This window comes from Durio zibethinus, chromosome 7, assembly GCF_047325235.1.
Source record: "Durio zibethinus cultivar Kanyao isolate XHJ-2024 chromosome 7, ASM4732523v1, whole genome shotgun sequence".
NCBI classification, from domain to species: domain Eukaryota; kingdom Viridiplantae; phylum Streptophyta; class Magnoliopsida; order Malvales; family Malvaceae; genus Durio; species Durio zibethinus.
In genome coordinates, this window is record NC_143168.1 from 21,153,655 (window position 1) to 21,175,591 (window position 21,937).

Sequence of the window (21,937 nt, forward strand, 5' to 3'; positions counted from 1 at the left end):
AAAATCAAGAGGGAGATCGAGAGGGGACTTTACAGTTTCTAAAAACTATGCTCGACTTCCATACCTTTCGTAGTGATTAGAAGCAGGCCTCATCCTTAAGGAAAAGCAGAAAACCAGATATTTGGCATAATAGGGAAATGCATCCCCAGCGTATGAATGTCTGTATATAGCAGTACCTATTGGAGGGACTAATAGATTCAAATCCAAGATCTATTTTTCTGATAATAATGACAAGACTGAAGGCATATCTTGATCAACTTAAGTTTACATATCCTTGTATGTAAGTTACTTGTACTTTGAAATTTATACTTATTAAGATAGTGTAATTCTTGTACTATAATTAAATATATATATATATATATATATATTAATGAGAACAATGGCAGCAAGCCTTTTACACCAAATAAGATTCAATTTCCTAAACTATGATACAGTATCAAAGTTCTGTTAGCTCTGACGAGCAGTTTTTTATCCCATTCTTTTCATTTCTTTTATCTTCCATGCAAAATCATATAAAAGCTCGTCACTCTTCTACTACTGATATTGTCAATCTCTACTTCTAAGTCGGATACGCTATTCACCATTTTCCACCTTTAATGAATTTAACCATTATATTCTTTTAAAATCTCAATTTAAAGGTGTTAATTGATATTTTCGTTAAACTTTTGCAACTAAATTCGATCGCATTTATCCAAAATTCTTAATTTTTGCAGCCTTTGTAAGACTTTTAGGATTTTATTCTCCCTCTTTACAAGTTAAAAAAATTAAAAAAGACTATTAACTCGAATTATGAACATGGTGGAAGTGCCTCATCTCGCATTAGCGGAACTTTTATGAGCTAAGGATTTTCTCATTTTTCCTCAATTCTTTATCATTTCTCTTTGATTTACAGTTAAATTTTTGTTGATACTGAGAATAACAGTATTAATTGATTGAGTTGTTGGAATTGATATGAGCAAATTGGGGAATTCTTTCTGTTTGACTCTGGATTTGATAGCAAAAGCTTCGATTCGGGGATCTGGGAGCTGATTCACAAGGAGAATACAATGGATTGGAGGAAGTTGTTTGCGGCTTCATCAGATCAAACGTTAGAGTATTATCCCCCACAGCAGATAGTTGGTAGATTAACTGTCACGCTGTTAGAGGAGGCTTTTGAGGAAGGGGTTCATCAATGGCAAAGCTCTTTGGTAACTCAATTCATTGGGAAAATGCCAAACTTCAGTTTCTTTCAGAATATGTTTAACGTTCTATGAGGTAAGAATAGTGAGATACAGATTAAGCATGCTGGATTTAACTTCTTCGTGATTCAATTCCCAAAAAAGAAGGTAGGGATTGGGTAATTGAGCATGGACCATGGCATATCTAGAATAAGCCATTGATAGTGCGAAAATGGGAACCAGGAATGCAATCTTTGGAGTTCAATATGAAAATGTTGCCAGTTTGGGTGCAATTAGGGAAGATTCCATTGGAGCTATGTTCAAAGAAAGGGTTGAGCTATATAGCAAGTGCATTGGGGAATCCTCCGTATATGGACTCAATCACAGCCAATATGCAGCGGTTGGCTTATGCCAATATTTGTGTTGAGTTGAAGGCAAGTATGGCAGTTCCTCGGTTTATTGATATGGTGCAAAAAGATGGATCTTTTACATCTGTTTCAGTTGAAATTACATGGATGCCACAGAGATGTATGCATTATTGTATTTTTTGGCATAATGATAAGACAGGTCCATAGAAAACAATCAAGGTCCCTAGAAAAGTGTAGGCGCCAAAGGATAAAGGTAATAAGCCTATACACGAGATCAAGAAAGATGATGAAGCAGGGATGAAACAAGACAACAATGGAGGAGAAAGGAAAGAGAAGGCACCTATTCAATTGTCTCCAACGGCCAGAGCAAGTTTTGTTAACAGGTTTGCACTTCTTGAATCAATTAAGGAGTCTGAGCTGACATTGGAAGAGGACAGTACAGATAGAATTGAAAAGCTAATTCAACCATCACCAAAGAAGCAAAGAGCAGCAGTTGCAAGAGTAGCAGATTTGATGAAAACCTCGAAAATCAAGAAGAAATGACCTATTGACAAGGGTAAGAAAGTTAAGGCAAATTCTTCTACCTCTAGAGCTAAACGTAGTTGTTCTTCATCATGCAATTGATAGTATGAAATACTAGAGGATTTAGTGGTCCTAGAAAACAAAAAGAAGTTGTAGATTGAATAAGAAGAATAAAGGTAGATATTGTTTGTTTGATAGAAACTAGAATAAAGTAGCACAGGATGCAACTTATAGTAGATCAACACTTTAAAGGTTGGGGTATGTTGGACAATTATTTAGAAGCTCCTAATGAAAGAATCTGGATGCTATGGCGAGATCATATGAATGTGGATTTGCTAGAGTTACCTGATCAGAGTATTACCTGTTGTATTCTACATGCACCCAAAAAGTTCTATTTCTTTCCCATCTACGGCAGTAATGATGGTATTCAAAAAAGGCAGCTGTGGGCACACTTGTCTCATCTTAGAGGTGTTGTAAGGGATAATCCCTAGATATTAGCTAGTGATTACAATGTTCTAGTTCACCTTGCTGAAAGCTCAGATTACACTGGAGCACAAACTCTAAATTCTAAGATGAGAGAATTTCAGAATTGCTTAACACAAGTAGCATTGTTTGATAATGCTTACGTTGGACCTCAACTTACTTGGTCCAACCATCAACCTTAAAGTCATCTTGCAAGGAAATTGGATAGAATTTTGATAAATGACTCTTGGCTTTCGACTTACCCACAGTTGTATGTGGAGTATTTAGGCCCTGAGGTTTCCGGCCACTGTGCAGCATTCATCAGGCTTAATATGGCAACACAATCTCCTCCCAAGCCATTCAAGTTCTTTAATTGTTGGAATAGGCATCTGAGTTCAAGTTAATCGTGCAGAACTCCTGGAAAATTCCTATTGCAGGCAACCCTATGTCTATATTGCGTAAAAAATTGAAGAGATTAAAGTTGGAGCTTAAGAAGTTCAATCTTTCATGCTATGGTGATCTGTCTGGCATGGTGCAAGCAAAAATAATGAAATTGGAATCGATTCAAAAAGCCATTCTGTCCACATCAGGTTAATCTCTTCATCTTAAGTGAAGGAAGAAAGAAGAATATATGAAGATCTTACAGTATTGTTGAAAGCTGAGGAGAGTTATTTTAGACAAAAATCTAGAACCAGATGGTTGCAGGAATGAGACCAAAACACGAGGTTCTTTTACAAGATGGTAACAGCTAACCAGAAGAAGAAAACTATTCAAGTATTATTCAATGTAGAGGGGAATACATTGGATTCATTTTCCTAGATTTCATAAGAAGCAATCTCGTATTTTCAAAAGCTAATTGGAAAAGTGGATCATAATGTCACAGGCTGCACACAGGAATTATTGACTGATCTATTACAGGGAGACTTATCCAATGAAGGACAAGATATGATGATTAGACCAGTGACCAAGGAGATGATAAAGGAGACAATGTTTTCACTCAATAGTGAGAAATCACCAAGGCCTAATGGCTTTACAGCCCATTTTTTCAAACAGACTTCGAATATTATTGGAGAGGATGTCTCTAATGCTATTATGCATTTTTTTTTTCAAACAGGGAATATGTTGCCTGCATTTAATTCAACAATCATAGCACTGGTGCCTAAGTGCACAAATCCTAGTAACATCAGAAAATATAGGCCAATCTTTTGTTGCACCACAGTTTACAAATGCATCACAAGGATATAGGTGAAGAGGTTTAAGGAATTTCTGCCAGGGATCATTAGCTACAGTCAAAGTGCAGTCATAGAGGGGAGAAGTATCACTGATAATGTCCTTATGGCTCAAGACATGGTTCGAGGGTAGGTCAATCTACCTTATCTCCGAGCTGTGCATTCAAGATAGATCTTCAAAAGGCATTTGATATAGTGGACTGGACTTTATTTATTCTGTCTTGAAACAATAAAAGTGCCAGATCAATTCATTAGACAGATAAGGAGCTGTATTACAACCCCTTCATTCTCCGTATCGTTAATTGATTTGGCAATCAATGTTCTATTGCGATTGCTTGATGCAGCTGCCAAACATGGAGTCTTTGCCTTCCATCCGAAGTGCAAGAAAATAAGCTTGACACATTTATGCTTCACTGATAACTTAATGATTTTTGCAAAGGGCACTTGTGATTCTGTGTTGGGAATAAAAACGGTGCTGGAAGTTTTCGACACCATTTATGGTCTGCAGCTGAATTTTGGGAAAAGTGAACTATATCACATAGGGATTAGCAGAGATGAACTCAACGCGATCTAGCACGCTACGAGATTTCAGATTGGTGTTCTGCCAGTTAGATACTTGGGCGTTCCTTTGGTCACTAGAAGACTTACAAAATGAGATTGTTTGCCTTTATTAGAGTAGATCACATCAAGGATCAAAAGCTGGGTTGGTCGGCACTTATCATATACGGGTAGGCTGCAATTAATTCAGTCTGTGTTGTTTAATGTCCAAAACTATTGGTGCAAACATTTTATTCTTTCCAAGCATGTACTAAAAAAAATAAACCAATTATGTTTAGGGTTTTTTGAAATGAAGAGAAGGAACAACATCAAGTTAGTTGGCGGGCAATATGTTTTCCAAAATCTGAAGGACTAGGAGTCAAGAACATAGTTTGCTGGAACCAAGCTTGTATTATGAAGAATCTTTGGTCTATATTTGCTAAAGCAGGGTAAATATAGATAGCATGGTTAGAAGCTTATGTGTTGAAAGGACAAAGCATTTGGCAAGTGACAGGCCAACAAAATAGTAGCTGGAGCCGAAGGAAATTACCTCAACTAATGCAAATTGCCCATCAATTCATTAACAAGGAGAATGGTTTTGCGGTGTGGACATTTCCATATGGTTGCTATTCAACTGCAATGGTGTGGAATAGGATTAGGCCTAAGCAGGAAAGGTCGGATGGCATAGGCTTATATGGTTCAAATTTCATGTTCCAAAGCATTCATTGATAGTTTGGATGGTCATCTTGAACAGACTCCCAATGAAGGATAGACTAAGGTCTTGAGGAATGGAGATAGACAACAGGTGCTGCTTGTGTCAAAGAGCGAATGAATCTAAAGATCATATGTATTTCGACTGTGCTTACACTAAAGAAGTTTGGCATATGGTACTCCAGTTATGCAGGATTCATAAAAGAACAGGGAATTGGGAAGTTGAGCTAAGGTGGGCAATGAACAGGCTAAAGGGAAAAGCTTTGATTTCCATCATATTATGTATAGCTTTGAATGCTTGCAAATATTTGCTATGGGGGGAAAGAAATCAATAGCTGTTCAAGCATATAGAAGAGACAACAAGACTGGTGGTGGGAAGGATCAAGGAAGTTGTCAGATGCAAGTTACATGGTTTAAGGCAAATTACAATAGATATAGTGAAAAGGCAATTGTGTGATGACTGGAAGTTTTCTATAGTTATTCTAGAATAAGCTGCTAACATAATATTATTGTTTTGTAAATTGGAATAGTTGTGCTACCGCAAATTTTTGTTAGTTTTGGATAAATAAAATTCAACTTAACCAAAGAAAATTTGATTGCATTTTTTTAATGAGGCGGCATGCTAACATGAAAATTTTTTAACCACGTGTAGCAAGTTAAAAAAAACTATTTTTAATAAAAATATTGAAAATAATTTTTTAGAATTTTAAAAAATATTAATTATTAATTAATTAAAATAAAATATGATAATTTTTAGATTAATATGTGTCACATAGTAAGAAATTAATCTATCTCAACATGCAAAGTCATCATAAAGAGAAATTTATTTATTGCATTTTTAGATTTTGATAATGGAATAACGATTATCACATACATTTTTAGGTATATTAAAAAATAATAAATAATAATAATAATAATAATAAATTATTAATATGGTTATCATCAATGCTGTTTGTAAATTTTAAAAATTTCACCAACCATATATAAAAAACGAAATCTTGTTATCAATTGTTCTTAAATCGATATTTAATAAAAATGTTATGACCAAATTTAAGAAATATGAAGTAAAAGGACTAAAACAACAAAATCTATAAATTATATATAAAAAGTATCCCTAAGAACTTTAAATTTTAACAGCTGTATTCCATAATAAAATAATCATATTAATTTTAATTAAAAATTTGACAAACAAATATGATGGCAGCAGTAAGTGCATTTTTTTATGAAAGTGATTGGCCCATTATAAGTACCTCAATCTAATTGAAAAAAAAAAAAACTTTATTTTTTTTATTTTTTAGAAACATTTCGAATTCATTGGAAATATTTTTTAAAATTTTTTTATAAATTATATATAAAAATATCTTTTAAGAACTTTTGAAATTGACAGCTGTTTTCTATTATAAATCGACCATATTAACATTTAGTTAAAGGGTTTGAAAAACAATAATGATGGCAGCAAAAGGTAGGCCCATTTTTTTATGAAAAGAGTTGACCCATTATAAGCAACCTAATCTAATTAGAAAAAAAATAAACAGTTTATTTTTATGATTTTTTAGAAACATTTTGATTTCATTAGAAATTTTTTTTTTAAGTTTATTTACATATATTTATTGTATATGTTATTTTAAATAGTAAAGATAGAATCAATATCATCAGTACCATTATATTAAAAATATCTCTATTGAATCTAAAGCTTTCATTTAGATTTTTGAACTTCAATTTTTAAACAATTAACACTTGCCATAAATAATGATTCGAGGCTTGAGGATTAATTAAGATATAAAATTATATGAGTATAGTTGAATTTGACTTCATTATTATTTTTATGCTTTTTAGTGATTTGTTTTTTTCTTACATTAGAAATTAAAAAAAGGAAAGAGTTTTTTGAAAAAATAATTATTATTTGATCATATTTATTATGTAATCTATAATAACTAATATTAATAATATTAAAACCTATAGAAAATAAATATTATTTAAATAAAAAATTAACTTTTAATTTGATTAAATTTAAATTATTTTTAAATATTAATTAAATATTTAAATATTTAAAAATAGTCCTCAACTATTTGATTTCTAAATTAATGTTTGCCGAAATCTCTAGATTGAAATATCTAGAGTTAATAAATCCATTTCCTAAACTAATGATTCCTAAACTAGGATTAGGAATTTAAAAAGAAATCCTTGACAAATGTTTGTCCAAATATGAAAAATATAATAAAGATTTGAAAATGTTTGATGTTTTCAACCTACAATTCATCTTAGTCTAGAGAGAAAAAAAAGAGAAAAAAAAAAGAGCGTAAGTGATAATTTTGAAAGTAAATGATAATTATTTGGATTATTAAATTTTTAAAAATCACAAATGAATGATTTTTCTTAGATAGAAAAAATTTTTATGTGAAATGTTTTTTCTAAATTTGACTCCAATGATAAAAAAATTTAGATAAAATTTTTATAATAACAATAACAACAACAATAATAATAATAATAATTGATATTTATTTTCAAGTCAATGCATTTGTACTACGTAATTTATAAATAATTTTTTTATATATTTAATTTTTTTAATTAATAAAATATAATTATATTAATATCAATATAAATAAAATTTCTCATTGAAGCGAGGCGCATCAACTAGTTGAAATAATAAAGAGATCAAATTACTTGTAATATACTAATTACAAGTAAGACCTTACCAGATATATCAAATTAAGAAGTATATGCACAAACCATAAAAAATTACTAATTACAAACACAAAACATTAATTATATTTACAGGGAAGCCAAAAACTTATTTAGTTTACGGTGCTTGATAGATCACTTGGCTTCACATCACAGCATCCGGCCTCCAGTCTGCAACTTAATCAAAAGAAACATTGCACTCACTGATGTACATAAGAAAGAACTGAAAATATAGCTTGTAGCACTGCAAGTAGGAGCAAGACAAGTGCAGCGAGAAAGGAAATGGGCGACCAGGGCGAGTTGAAATAATCTTTCTTCAATGATCCCTTCCATTTGTTCCATCTCTTCTGGCAATATTGCTCGTTCACCTTAATTACCAATTATCTTCTCATAGTAGAAGTCATTTGACGAGTAAGTAAAGTCGAGAATTTTGTTAAACGTTTGGGGCAACTGCTTCTTCAAATTATCAATAATTCCATGTTTGCGGAGTATTTGTATGTCCTTGCCTGAGTTGATGAGCTTATCCATGAACTCTACGTAATCAAAAGCGAACGTAAGTTGGTTCCGAACTTGGTGTAAATGGTTCATAGGCCAAGAAATTATGCAAGATACGCTCTGTACTATCGTCAAGGTTGGAATCTTCAGTTTCGCGTCTTTTGTAAAGTCTAAATCGAACGAGCTTTTAACTTGCTCCTTCTCCCCGTTCTTAACTTTCCCCTCCTTACCTTTCTTTACGAAGTTGATTCCTGCCTCTTCCAGCTGTGTTGCACAGCGCATGAATTTCCATGAGCCTTTTTCCTCCAGCTCTGTTGCACTCCGCAGCGTTTGAGGCACGCGAATATTAATCCCTTTGCTTTTGCTTCTGCTTCTGCTTCTGCTGCTTGAATAAAAGCCTTGAACTGTTCTTTTGCGTTTGAATAAGTATTGCTTTTGCTTTTGCTTGTAATTCTGGATAACCCAAGAATGTCAAAAGAAACTCATTTGGCAAAGGCGAATGGAGAAGGAAAAGAATCCTAATTTTTTGGAAGAGGATTAAAGGATTTTTTTTTTCCTTTCAATTGTGAAATTTTGGAAGATTTTTTTATTTTGTTGGTATGACTTGTCATTTACTTATGATGATGTGGATTACATGTGTACAAAGTAATTTATTTTGAGAATTAAGTTTAAAATTACTCAGTTTTGAAAATAAGATTAAAGAGCACCTGCACATACGAAAAAACTGTTCAAACTTCCCTAAATTTTTTTTTAATGAAATTGTAAGTATAAAAAAGTTATAATTATAATTAGTCTATGAAATTAATATTAAAATAATATGGTGATCAAGTCTTCAACAACTTTCAAATGTGCTTAGTCCAAAATTATTTGATAACACCCAAATATCTTTTGCCACCTAATAAGAATCTTTCAACATTGAGAGATGTGTACAATTGGAAGAAAATTCGCCAATATAACTTGAATTATCCAAAAACATAAAATATTTGGTTAAAGTCAATGCTCACAATTTCAAGGGAAAAACCTATGAAAACGATTGATGGCAATAAGATTTGGGTTGAAAGATAAAAGGGAGTTGCATATTCATCAATCCCTTGAGAATATATCAGAGTGACCATGGCGACAGAAAACGCTGTAATTAAAACATATGATTTTTGGCAACATAGGTTAAACAAATTCTATTGCTAGGAATCCCAGAGAATAAGCATTTATCCATCGAAGCAATTACACAATTAATTAATACACGTACAAGGCTGTTGGCAGCAGTCAAATATTTATTTTATTGTATGTAATAGCTCATTAACATGAACTTTTAGTACTTCCCCTGCCTCCTATCAACCTTGGAAACTTAAGAAAACTTAAAGACTTACTAATGAACATACGAAAGAACCGAAAATAAAGCTTGTATCGCTGTAAATAGGAGCAAAAATACGGCAGCAAGAAAGGAAATGAGCGACCAGGGCGAGTTAAAATAATCTCTCTTCAATGTTGCCATCCATTTGTTCCATTTTCTCTGGCAATGCTCATTCACCTTACCAAATATCTCCGCATAGTAGAAGTCATCGCACCAGTAAATGTTGTTGCGAAGTTTGTTAAACATTTGGGCAACTGCTTCATCATCTCCTAACCAATTATCAATAATTCCACAGTTACAGAGTAATTGCACATCTCTGCCTGTGTTGATGAGGTTATCCATGAACGTCACATAATCACAAACGTAAGTTGGTTTCGAACTTGGGATGGATTGTTCGTAGGCCATTAAATTTCGCAAGATACGCTCCGTATTATTGTCAACGTGGAAGGTTGGAATCTTCAGTACTTTTGTATCATCTGTAAATTCTATATCGAACAAGCTCTCTACCCCTGATTTATTCTTCTTATCTTGCACCTTCTCACCAAAGAACTTGATTCCTGCCTCTTCCAGCTCTGTTGCACAGCGTATGAATTTCCATGAGCGTTGGGATTTTGCTTCTTTTGCTTCTGCTTCTGCTTTTGATTCTGCTTCTGCTTTTGATTTTGTTTTTGATTTTGCTTCTGCTTGTTGATTAAACAGAAAGCGATTTTTTCTTCCTTGAGCTGAAGGAAGGCAAGTAGCATGTACTAAGCCCAGAAGATGCTTGATATCATTCGTGTCTCTGTATGTGGTATAGTACTTTTCAGACCACATCGTTGGGCCTTTCGCCCCTTTTGTGAATAAAGAAAGAGCTAAACGAGCGAACTTATCAAGAGCATCTTCACCCTCTGACGTTATTCTGCCAGCATCTTCACGCTCTGGATTTATCATTCTATATAGATCGAAAAGCACAAAGAAAGGAAGCTGATTTTGGAACAGTAACAAATCATACCGAATGTCAGTTTGAATCCGTCGAAGTTGGCAAAAATTTTCTTCTGGGTAATTTCCCAGTATTAGCCAAACAATAAAAAATCCATCATGGACCAGCACGTCTACTGGAATATGAGAGCTAAAGGAATCTTTGTAGCATTTGGCAACTCGTTCTGCTATTGATCTCATGGCCTCTTCAAATTCGCTGCGATCACGCTTGGCTTCCTCAATGAATCTACTGAAGCATTTCCCTTTGACAACTTCCATTGCCTGCGTGCGTTTCCTATAACGAATACCATAGGGACCGATTGAAATCACATTTGGTTCATAGGCTTCTGCATTTACTTCACGTAGTCGAGGAGGCACTCTACTAATAATCCAACTATCTGGGTCTATCTTCTGTTAAAAAGATCATGCAGTGATTTTTAATAGGCGATCATTTTATAAAATGCATTTTTCAAGATTTGAAATTGCTAAAATAATGGCATTAAAATTTAAGCAAACAACACTTTTTTTTTTTGAAAATAAATTATATAAGGAAGCTTCTATTCTTTATTATTATTTATACCCTAACTTTTTTATTACAAAAATATTCTAATATATAATTACTTAACCTCTGACAAAGTTCTTTTCAATCTCACACCCATTTCTACTCATTTTTATTCTTCTTCTTATTTCCTTCACTTTTTTCTTTTCGTTTTTCTTTTTATACATCCCATTTCATCTAAAGATTTTTTCAAAATATTTCAAATTTTAATTTAATTATATAATTGAGCTTTAATACAAAAGATGAATTTTGGATCCAAGAAATAGAAGCCCAAAATTTAATTTTGCTTTTTGTTTTAAATTTCGACTGTTTTAAATTTCGACTTTAATTTTATTTTTAGTTTTAATTTGGTCATGAAAAAATGAAAAAAAGAAAGAAAAGCCAAAACAGAAAAAGTGGGATTCTTTGTGAAGATCTTCATTTTTCTTAAGATTTTGACTTAATGACTGAGACATCTTCGGAAAAAAATCTAGAATTAAACCAAGATCGAATCTGTCAAAAGCAAACAATCGGCATAATATCAAGCAAAACAGAGAGTCACAAGCAAAGGCCAGAGATAGAAATCAATCGAAGATGCAATTCAAGCCAGAAACCAGAATCAACAAAAAAAAAGAAGCATTCAAACCAACCAGCAATTCAACAGAACCAGACAAGCACATTCGGGCAATATAGCCGACAGAAGCAGACCAAGACAAGCAAAATCAAGTCTGCAAATCATGTATCAAGCAACAAGCAAGAAGCAATAATCAAGAGCAATTCCGCGAAGAGAAATTTAGCATTCAAGTTTGATTTTCTAGTCAACAGCAATTTAAGAAAGGCAACATAAAGCCAACAAGCAATTCCACCGATAAGCCTCTACCCAGAAGCAAAGAATTGAAACAAGTCGAACCAGAACCGAACCCATCCACGAACCGAGAAGGAAATCATCAGCAAGCAGAAATAGAGTCGGCACCGAAACGGAGTCAATAGATACAGCCTCAAAGATAAAAAAAATATTTTCAGCAACAACAAACAGCTCCAGCACAGCAAACAATTGTCAAAATAAAAAATAAGGACCCAACCCAGAAGTTCAAGCCGCAAACTCGACAACCCAAAAGAAAAATCGATTTTCACAGCAAAACCAAATCCATCCAAAGACATTCGATCGACATCCACAATCCACAATCATCAGAAAATAGCAGCAATCAAACACAAACAGTAAAAAGGAAAAGGAAATTGTCGGGCAGGGAGTTCTTTGAGGTCTCGATTTGGGTTTTACTTTTCTGGATATTGTTGGAGGAAAGGAAGAAGGTTGTCGGGAAAGCGAAGGCAGGCGGCTAATTCAGGCAATTGCAGAGAGACTCTTGAAAATCTACCAAAGGGAGGAGGCGGGGGTCTTCAACCGGTTTCAAGTTTTGTTCTCAGTGTTTTAAAGAAAAGAAAGAAGAGGGTCGGTGGTGGCGGTTACCGGCGACAACAGGCGGCATCAGTGACGGATACCGCCGGTTTCTGGGAATTGTAGAGGCTGTTAATTGCTATGGTTCTTGTTTGGTTCAAGAGAGAAGGGAGAGTTTCCTTGTAGAGCTTGACAGAGGTATATTACAGACTTCGATGCTCATCTAGACCACTGCCGTTTGGGGCTAAAGAAGGGCTGCTGATCCATTTGCTGAGGACACACGTGGCTTGTGTTCTAATTTGACACCTCTTTTTGGCCATTGACCAGGATTGTATTTTTTTTTGACTGATTTTTTTCTTTCTTTTCTGTTTTTATGAATTGTGAATGATTGAAAAAAAAATTTTTTGGTAAGATATAGTTTTGTTTGCATTTGTTTGTATGATTTATTAATTATTATTTGTATGATATTTTATATTATTATATAATATTTTTCTATAGATATTTTGGTATGAATTTGACATAATTTCATATTATTGCATAATATCTTAACATAATTTTTGACATGATAATATTTGGCATGAAAATGGCTGTTAGGGGAATTCAGAGAAAATAAGAAATATGGTTAGGCATGTAATTAATTAAAAAATTTAAAATTAAACTTTAGAGTATAAAAAATAATTGAATTTAGAGAATACTTATGAGATATGAATAAAAGCTCCCATCATATAATTTATTGTCTAAATAATTATATAAGAATATCAAAATTTATGGAATATGTTAAAATTTGTGTAAGGAAGATAAAATAATTATTTTACTTTTTTTAATTAAGCTCTCTTGTATTCAAATAAACTTTTAATTTAAATAAAATATTGATTTAAACTAAAATTTTATTTGACGCGAATTAAATATTAAAAAGTATATTTTTTTGGGTTTGGGGGAAAAAATATCCCTTACAAGGAAAGAAGAGAAGATCTTAACTTGAAACTAGGTCTTTTGCATCATTATAAAATTCTTTTAGCCACTAAATTAAGAGTTGGAGAACTTAAAAAATGTATTTTGATAAAATAAAGATCGAAGATATAGAAACTTCCTTAAATAAAATGATAAAATTCATAAATTTTTTTTGTTATTTTAACTGTTAAAAAGCAAAAAAAAAAAAAAACCACACAAAACAAAACGTAATCATAAATAATATTATATTATAAGATCCATGATTACATAAACATTTAGGGGGATAATCTATTTATTTGAATGTAAAACAATTCTTATTTTATGCTATTTATCAATTGAATAAATTCTTTTAGAATAATTATTAGTTATCAAAATCATTATTATATTTTAAATCAAATATTGATTTGATTATATAATTTACAAATTAAAGAATCTGAAATTAAATATTTTAAATTTTAAAAAAATGAAGAATCAAATTCAAAATTAAATCACGGAATAAAATTTTAAAACTTTGAAATATCAAAAAGATTCTTTTTTCTTAATAAATTTCCTCATAATTTTTTTTTATTTTTTAAAGTTCTTTAAAATTTAAAATCATAATGTCACATACTATGCTTTTAAAATTGAAATATATTTATCAATTTAAATTAAATAAAATTTATCTTAAAACTCACTCTTTTTAAATTATAAAAAAATATAAATTATAAATTACAAAAAATATAATAAAAAATCTTGTGTATCGTGGGTTCAAAAAGTTAGTATAGTTATATACCGTACAAAGCCAATAAGAACCCAGCGTCAGCCACAATCTCTTATAACAACCCAGAGACAATAGACCCAGTAGACATGGTCGAAATGACCAATAGGCAAGAAAGAATACAAGAAACCACAATTAAGCAACACGGACACAATACCAAACAGGAAATCAACAACTTATCGGAAACAGGAGACAAGAAACATAGAAACACAACCGGAAAAAAAAAAAAAACACAATTAGATCTTGATCTCCTACGTAAAAAAAAGAAGGGCATATATTTAATTGAAAAAGGCAAAGCTAACCACGAAATTCATATATATATATATATATATAGCAACGCTTTTCAATTACCTCTGGACAAAACATCACAAAATCTGCCGCACAGAATGTAAAGCCGCCGTCAACATCTGAAAATGAAAACTGCACAAAAACACGGGAAATACACTACATTATTATGAATTAATTGAAGAGGAAGATAATATCACCTCTTGAAAAAAGAAAAGGAAAAAAGAGGCATATATTAAAATGAAAAAGGCAAAGCTAACCACGAAATACATATATATATATATATATATAGCAACGCTTTTCAATTACCTCTGGATAAAAAATCTCTGCCTCTGGGTCGAATAGTGCCGCGAGTTGTTCCTGATCATCATCTGAATCTGAAAATCCAAACTGCACAAAAACACGGGATAAACACTATATTATTATGAATTAATTGAAGAGGTAGATAATACCACGTCTTGAAAAAAGAAAAGGAAAAAAAAGCATATATTAAATTGAAAAACGCAAAGCTAACCACGAAATTCATACATATATATATACACACATAGCAACGCTTTTCAATTACCTCTGGAAAAAACATCTCTTCCTCTGCCGCCTTAAGCTCGAGTCGTTCCTTCTTTACTGGAATGCTGCCGTCACCATCTGTAGCCATTACCTGCACAAAAACACGGGATATTCACTACATCATTACGAATTAATTGAAGAGAAAGATAATACCACGTCTTGAAAAAAGGAAAGGAAAAAAAAGGCATACATTAAATTGAAAAAGGCAAAGCTAACTACGAAATTCATATATATATATATATATATAGCAACGCTTTTCAATTACCTCTGGAAAAAACATCTCTTTCTCCGCCGCCTTAAGCTCCAGTTGTTCCTTCTTTACTGGAATGCTGATGTCACCGTCTGTAGCCATTACCTGCACAAAAACACGGGATATACACTGCATTATTATGAATTGATTGAAGAGAAATATAATACCACCTCTTGAAGAATGAATTGTTATTTTACTGAGAAAAGAATCAATGATAATTTGTTTAAGATTTACCAATCAAAGTGTAAAGCAGAATCGTGCCCGTGCAGCTGTTGAAATTGGTGTTGATTGATGTAACTGATCCCCTATAGATATTGGACTGGGCGAACCAACACCCAAGCTATGTATATATAATAATTACACGTCTTCGCATTTCGTGATTACCGTGTTGCTCAGATTCACGTGATGTACTATTATCGATTATGACATAACAACTATCCTTACAGAACAGATAACACAACTGTCACATTTTCTACAGTCGTATGTCTAAATGATAATTACACATCTTCACATCTTTCATGACTACCGTAATGCGCGGAATCACGTGATGTACTATTGTCAGTAATGACATAACAACTACCTTCAAAAAAAATAATAAAATTTTTTGTTTCAAATAATTTTTGATAATTTTAAACTAGATCATATTTAATTTTGAAATGAAATAAATAAAACCAACCGATTGCTCCATCAGTTGTTAAGCAAAAACAATCAATTATCCTAACAACTGCTCATCAACAAATAGTATCAATTGTCCTAACGTCGTGCATCTTCTTTATCGTAATGCTGATGTCATCATCTGTAGCCATTACCTGCACAAAAGCATGAGATATACACTACATTATTATGAATTAATTGAAGAGAAAGAGAATACTACCTCTTGAAGAATGAATTGTTATTCTATTAAGAAAAGCATGAATGATAATTTCTTTTAAGATAAGTGGAAAGCAGAATGGTGCCTGTGCAGTTGTGAAATTTGGTGTTGATTGATGTTCAATATTGGACTGGGCGACCCATACCCAAGCTATGTATACATAATAATTACACATATTCGCATTTCGTGATTACCGTGTTGCTCAGATTCACGTCAGATTCACGTGATGTACTATTATCGACTATGACATAACAATTACTCTTACAGAACAGATTACACAATTGTCACATTTTCCACAGTCGTACGTCTATATGATAATTACACATCTTCACATTTCATGACTACCGTGTCGCTCGGAATCACGTGATGTACTATTGTCCGCGATGACGTAACAATTACCTTTAGAGAAAAGATAACAAAAGTTTTTGTTTTAAATAATTTTTTATAATTTTAAACATCATCATATTTAATTTTGAAATGAAATAAATAAGAGCAATCGATTGCTCCCTTCAGTTGTTAAGCAAAAGCAATCAATTGTCCTAACAACTCATCAACAAATAGTATCAATTTTGACTTTCGAGTGATTTTTTTGCAAAATACATACATGAGAAGTGGATTGCATTTTAAGGTAACCAACTTGTTTTGGGGGGCAATCGACCATTCATCAGGTAACAGTTAAATGCTCGGGTTATTCATACATTTTGTTTGAACTTTTGTCAAGAATACTCGAAAAGATAATGGACTTCTCTGATTAAAATTTACATTTTCTGTGAAAATTTGTTTAAAACAATCAAATGCTCTAAGGAAAAAGACGAATGTTTGTCATTATTTTATATTCTATTGAGAATTTGTTTAAAGCAATTGAATATCATTATTAGGTACCGCCATTATTGAAAATTAAAAAAAGTCCGCTCGACATGATGTTTCATTCCAAAATAATGATCCTTCATCCTCTCTCTCTCACTACATATATATATATATATACATATACACACGCGTATATATATATACATCAATTCATAAAAAGTTATTTCAAACATTGTATGAGTCTTATAAATAATTTCATTAACATATATTGTGCCTAACTTTTTATCATAATATTTAATTTTTAGAATTTATTCATTTATACAAAAAATATAAAATTATTACTAATCTCTTTTATATAAATGTGATTGGTATAAATTATTCTTTTTAAGATTATCCTAAACTTCAACTAAAAATTCCTAAAAAAATAAATTTTAATTTACATTAAAAGAACTAATTTACCCTTTTTGTATAATTTTTTGTAAAACGGAAAGTGTATGAAAATAAAAAAACATCCATTTTATTCGAAAAAAAAAAATCAAAAAGGAAAATCACAAATGATCCTCCTTAATAGAAGCTTTAAAACATTCGAAAATTGAAAAGCTCTTCATTAGTAGAAGCTTTGAAACTTTTAAAAAATAAAATGCTTCAACCTATTAAATGCTTGAAACTTTCAAAAAGTAAAATGTTTCCCCACCAAAGGCTTTAAAACTTTTGAAAAATAATATGAAATACTTGAAGTTTTCAAGATTATGCTTTGAGGTATTATAGCTCATTATCATCTCTGGATAAAAACTTCTCCGTAATAGAGGCATTAAAATTTTAAAATAAAAAATTCATACCTTAAAGTGATTCTTTTGATCTCATCCAATTCACTATTGACCATATTCCAATGTTTATTCTCAAAATTATTCCAACATCTACTTTTTTTTTTTTTTATTCAAGGTATGCAATGATTGCATACAATAAACGAAAAAGATTTTTCAAAATTTTCAAATTCAATTTCAAAACTCAAACTTTCATTTTTCCTATTTTTTCAAATATGCATGATGCATAGAATAAATGAATACAATGAATGGCATGTTTTCAACTTGATAGAATCAAAATGTAACGAGTGCAATGAATAAAATACATGAAATTCAAAAATCAATGTCATGTATCTCCAATTGCGGTAAAGGGTTCTCAAGACTTTTCTTTATGTCTTTTTTTCTATTCAACTTCCCATTATGTTCTTTATCTTCTTTAGAATTTGCTAGCAAATATATCAACCGACTTATGATCCAAAATTTCCTTTCACTAATTTCATCATTTGATCTCAACATTTGAATTTTTTTTTTTCATTTGTAAGTCACAATGATGCACATCATTTTAAACTTCTTTTATCACTCACATTTCATTTTTGATCTACCTCTAATCACTTTTTAATTTTTTCGAAATAATGCAAAAATCATTCATATCAATCATTTATTTATTAATCATCATTCTAGTTTGATGACAAATGGAATCCATCACATTTCCTTAAGAAATAAATGGTGAAGAACAAGAAAAAAATTAAAAAAAAAAAGATATTCATTATAAAAACAAGTTTAGCAAAATATAAACAAGCAAAGAAATTATTATATTACCAAAATAAATGCTTGGAAGGGTTCACAATATCTAAAATAACAAACATTCAAACAATTCTAAACAAATTAATTCTAAAATTTTTTTCAAAAACTCATTCCATTAATATTTTTTATCTTTAAACTCTTCAATCCAAGCATTATCCATACCCTATGAAATCCTCAATTGAAGCTATTTTTTAAATTTTCATCTCAAATATATCCCTTTTTATTTATGGCAACCATTCGCATTTTCAATTTAATCAATATTTTACCAAAATAAAAAAATTTTACATGCCATTTATCTCTAAATTAAAGTTTAATGGCTTGATTAACTTCAGAACTTGTGATTTTAGAGTTTGGATTAAAGTTTTTAATATGGTTTTTAAGGTTAGGGTTTGAAGCTTATGGTTGAAGAAAAATGAGAAAGGAAATGGAAAAATGGGTGTGTAGGGTATTTAGGGAAAATTAAAAATGTGGTTAGGGGTGTAACTAGTAAAAAAAAAGATTTTAAAATTTGAGTATAAATATGGTTTTTAGGGTTAGGGTTTGAAGCTTATGGTTGAAGAAAAATGAAAAAGGAAATGGAAAAATAGGTGTGAAGGGTATTTAGGGAAAATTAAAAATGTGGTTAGGGGTGTAATTAGTAAAAAAAAAAGATTTTAAATTTTGAGTATAAAAAGTAATTGAATGTAGAGAATAATTTTTGAGGTATGAATAAAAGCTCCCATCATATAATTTATTGTCTAAATAATCATATAAAAATGTCAAATTTCAAATACTATCTTCCTAATTTACATAAAATTCGATAACACTTTTAGTTTTAAACTTCACTATTTTTGGAATATGTTAAAATAATAAAATACTTATTTTACTTTTTTTAAGTAAACTCTTATAATTTGTGTTCAAAAATTTTTTTATTTTTTATTTGTACGCAAATAAAATTTTATTTCAAATGAAAAATTGATTTATATTAAAATTTTATTTGGATGCAAATTAAATATTAAAAATGTTTTTTGATACAATAAAAATATAAAAACTTCCTTAAATAAAGTGATAAAATTTATAAAATTTTTTATTCTAACTTAAAAAAAAAAAAGAAAAGATAATCACAAAGCAAAGGGCAATAATATATAATATTATATCACAAAATACATTATTATAATAAAGTTTGTTTACATGTAATGCATATTTTATTTATTTGACACGTAATACGGTTCTTATTTTTATGTTATTAATCAATTAAATAAATTTATTTAAAATAGTTATTAATTAACTAAATCTCTATTATATTTTAAATCAAGTATTGATTTAATTTTATAATTCACAAATTAAAGAATCTGAAAAGTTAAATATTTTAAATTTGATAAAAGTGAACAATCAAATTCAAAATTAAATCACGAAATAAAATTTTCAAACTTTAAAATCTCATAAAGATAGTTTTTTCTTAATAAATTTCTTCATAATTTTTATATTTGTTAAACTTCTTTAAAATTTAAAATCACAATAGCACTTACTATTTTTTTAATTTGAAAGATATTTATCGATTTGAATTAAATAAAATTTATTTCAAAACTCACTATTTTCAAATTATGAAAAATATAAATTTTAAATTATAAAAAAAATAAAAAATCTTGTACATCGGTTAAAAAAGCTCGCATAGAATAAGAACCCAGCATCAGCCCAAAATCACTTATCACAACCCAGAGACAATAGACCCAGTAGACATAGTCGAAATAACCAACAGGCAAGAAAGAATACGAGAAACCACAACTAAGCAAGACAAAGACGCAATACCGAACACCACAATCAACAACAAGTGATTGGAAACAAGAAACACAGAAACACACGATCGAGAAAAAAAAACCCAGAATTAGATCTTGATTTCCTATGTACGAGAAAAAAAAAAGACGTATATTTCTCCGATGTCGTGTATTAAATTGAAAACGGCAAAGCTAACCACGCAATTCATGTACATACGGCAGGGCTTTTTTATTACCTCTCTGACAAATAGACTAGTCTCTGCCGAACATTCTTCCACTCTCTTCTTCATTTTCATGCTGACGTCACCATTAAGAGCCAATACCCTGCACAAAAACATGTGATATACACTACCTTATTATCAATTTATTTAAGAGAAATATAATACTACCTCTGGAAAAATGAATTGTTATTTTACTAAGAAAAGAATGAATGATAATTTGTTTTAAGATTTACCAACCAAAGTGGAAAGCAGAATGGTGCCTGTGCAGCTGTGAAATTTGATGTTGATTGATGTAACTGATCACCAATAGATATTGGACTGGGCAAACCATACCCAAGCTATGTATACACAATAATTACACATCTTCGCATTTCGTGATTACCGTGTTGCTCAGATTCACGTCAGATTCACGTGATGTACTATTATCGACTATGACATAACAACAACTGTCACATATTTCAAGTCGTACGTCTCTATGATAATTACACATCTTCACATTTCATGACTACCGTGTCGCTCGGAATCACGTGATGTACTATTGTCCGCAATGACATAACAACTACCTTTAGAGAAAAGATAACAAAATTTTTTGTTTTAAATAATTTTTGATAATTTTAAACATCATCATATTATGTATAGTTTTGATTTCCGTCATATCATGTATAGTTTTGAATGCTTACAAATATTTGCTATGGGGGGAAAGAAATCAACAGCTGTTCGAGCATATAGAATAGACAACAAGACAGGCGCTGGGAAGGATCAAGGAAGTTTTCCGATACAAGTTACATGGTTTAAGGCAAATTACAATAGATATAGTGAACAAGCAATTGTGTGATGACTGGAAGTTTTCTATAGTTATTCTAGAATAAGCTGCTAACATAATATCATTGTTTTGTAAATTGGAATAGTTTTGCTGTAGCAAATTTTTGTAAGCTTTGGATAAATAAAATTCAACTTAACAAAAGAAAATTCGATTGCTTTTTTTTTTTAATGAGGCGGCATGCTAACATGAAAATTTTTTAACCACATGTGACAAGTTAAAAAAAAAAAACATTATTTTTAATAAAAAAATTAAAAAATAATTTTTTAGAATTTTAAAAAATGTTAATTATTATTTAATTAAAATAAAATATGATAATTTTTAGATTAATTTGTGTCACATGATAAAAAATTAATCATCTCCACATGCAAAGTCATCATAAAAAAAAAAATTATTTCATGCACTTTTAGACTCTAACAGTGGAATAACTGTTGTCACATGCACTTTTAAATACATTAAAAAATAAAATAATAATAATAATAATAAATTTTTAATATGATTATTATTAATGCTGCTTGTAAATTTTAAAAACTTCACCAATTATATATAAAAACGAATTCTTGTTACCAATTGTTCATATTTAATAAAAATATTATGACCAAATTTAAGAAATTTGAAGTAAAAGGAATAGAACAACAAAATCTA

At 30.6% G+C, this 21,937-nt stretch overlaps 1 protein-coding gene across 1 annotated transcript; it reads right to left on the reverse strand.

The window, feature by feature from the left end:
- Positions 1 to 9,336: 9,336 nt before the first annotated feature.
- Positions 9,337 to 15,533, reverse strand: LOC111277459 (UPF0481 protein At3g47200-like). The gene is made up of 6 exons (XM_089763782.1): positions 15,447 to 15,533; positions 15,228 to 15,317; positions 14,964 to 15,053; positions 14,708 to 14,788; positions 14,465 to 14,533; positions 9,337 to 10,882 (listed from the first exon to the last, which is right to left on the reverse strand). Exons 2-6 carry the CDS (start codon positions 15,312 to 15,314, stop codon positions 9,530 to 9,532), a joined length of 1,680 nt encoding a protein of 559 aa, XP_089619908.1. The 5' UTR covers positions 15,315 to 15,317; positions 15,447 to 15,533; the 3' UTR covers positions 9,337 to 9,529.
- Between the last annotated feature and the right edge of the window lie 6,404 nt (positions 15,534 to 21,937).

What these genes read in the sequence shown, in the direction of transcription:
- LOC111277459 (XM_089763782.1), bottom strand. Translation starts at nt 15,314, where the DNA reads ATGGCTACAGACGGTGACATCAGCATTCCAGTAAAGAAGGAACAACTG. An exon ending in CAGAGATTTTTTATCCAGAG is followed by an intron (nt 14,534 to 14,707) that starts GTAATTGAAAAG and finishes GTTTTTGTGCAG; the next exon opens with TTTTCATTTTCAGATGTTGA. An exon ending in TTGTGATGTTTTGTCCAGAG is followed by an intron (nt 10,883 to 14,464) that starts GTAATTGAAAAG and finishes TCTTTTTAACAG; the next exon opens with AAGATAGACCCAGATAGTTG.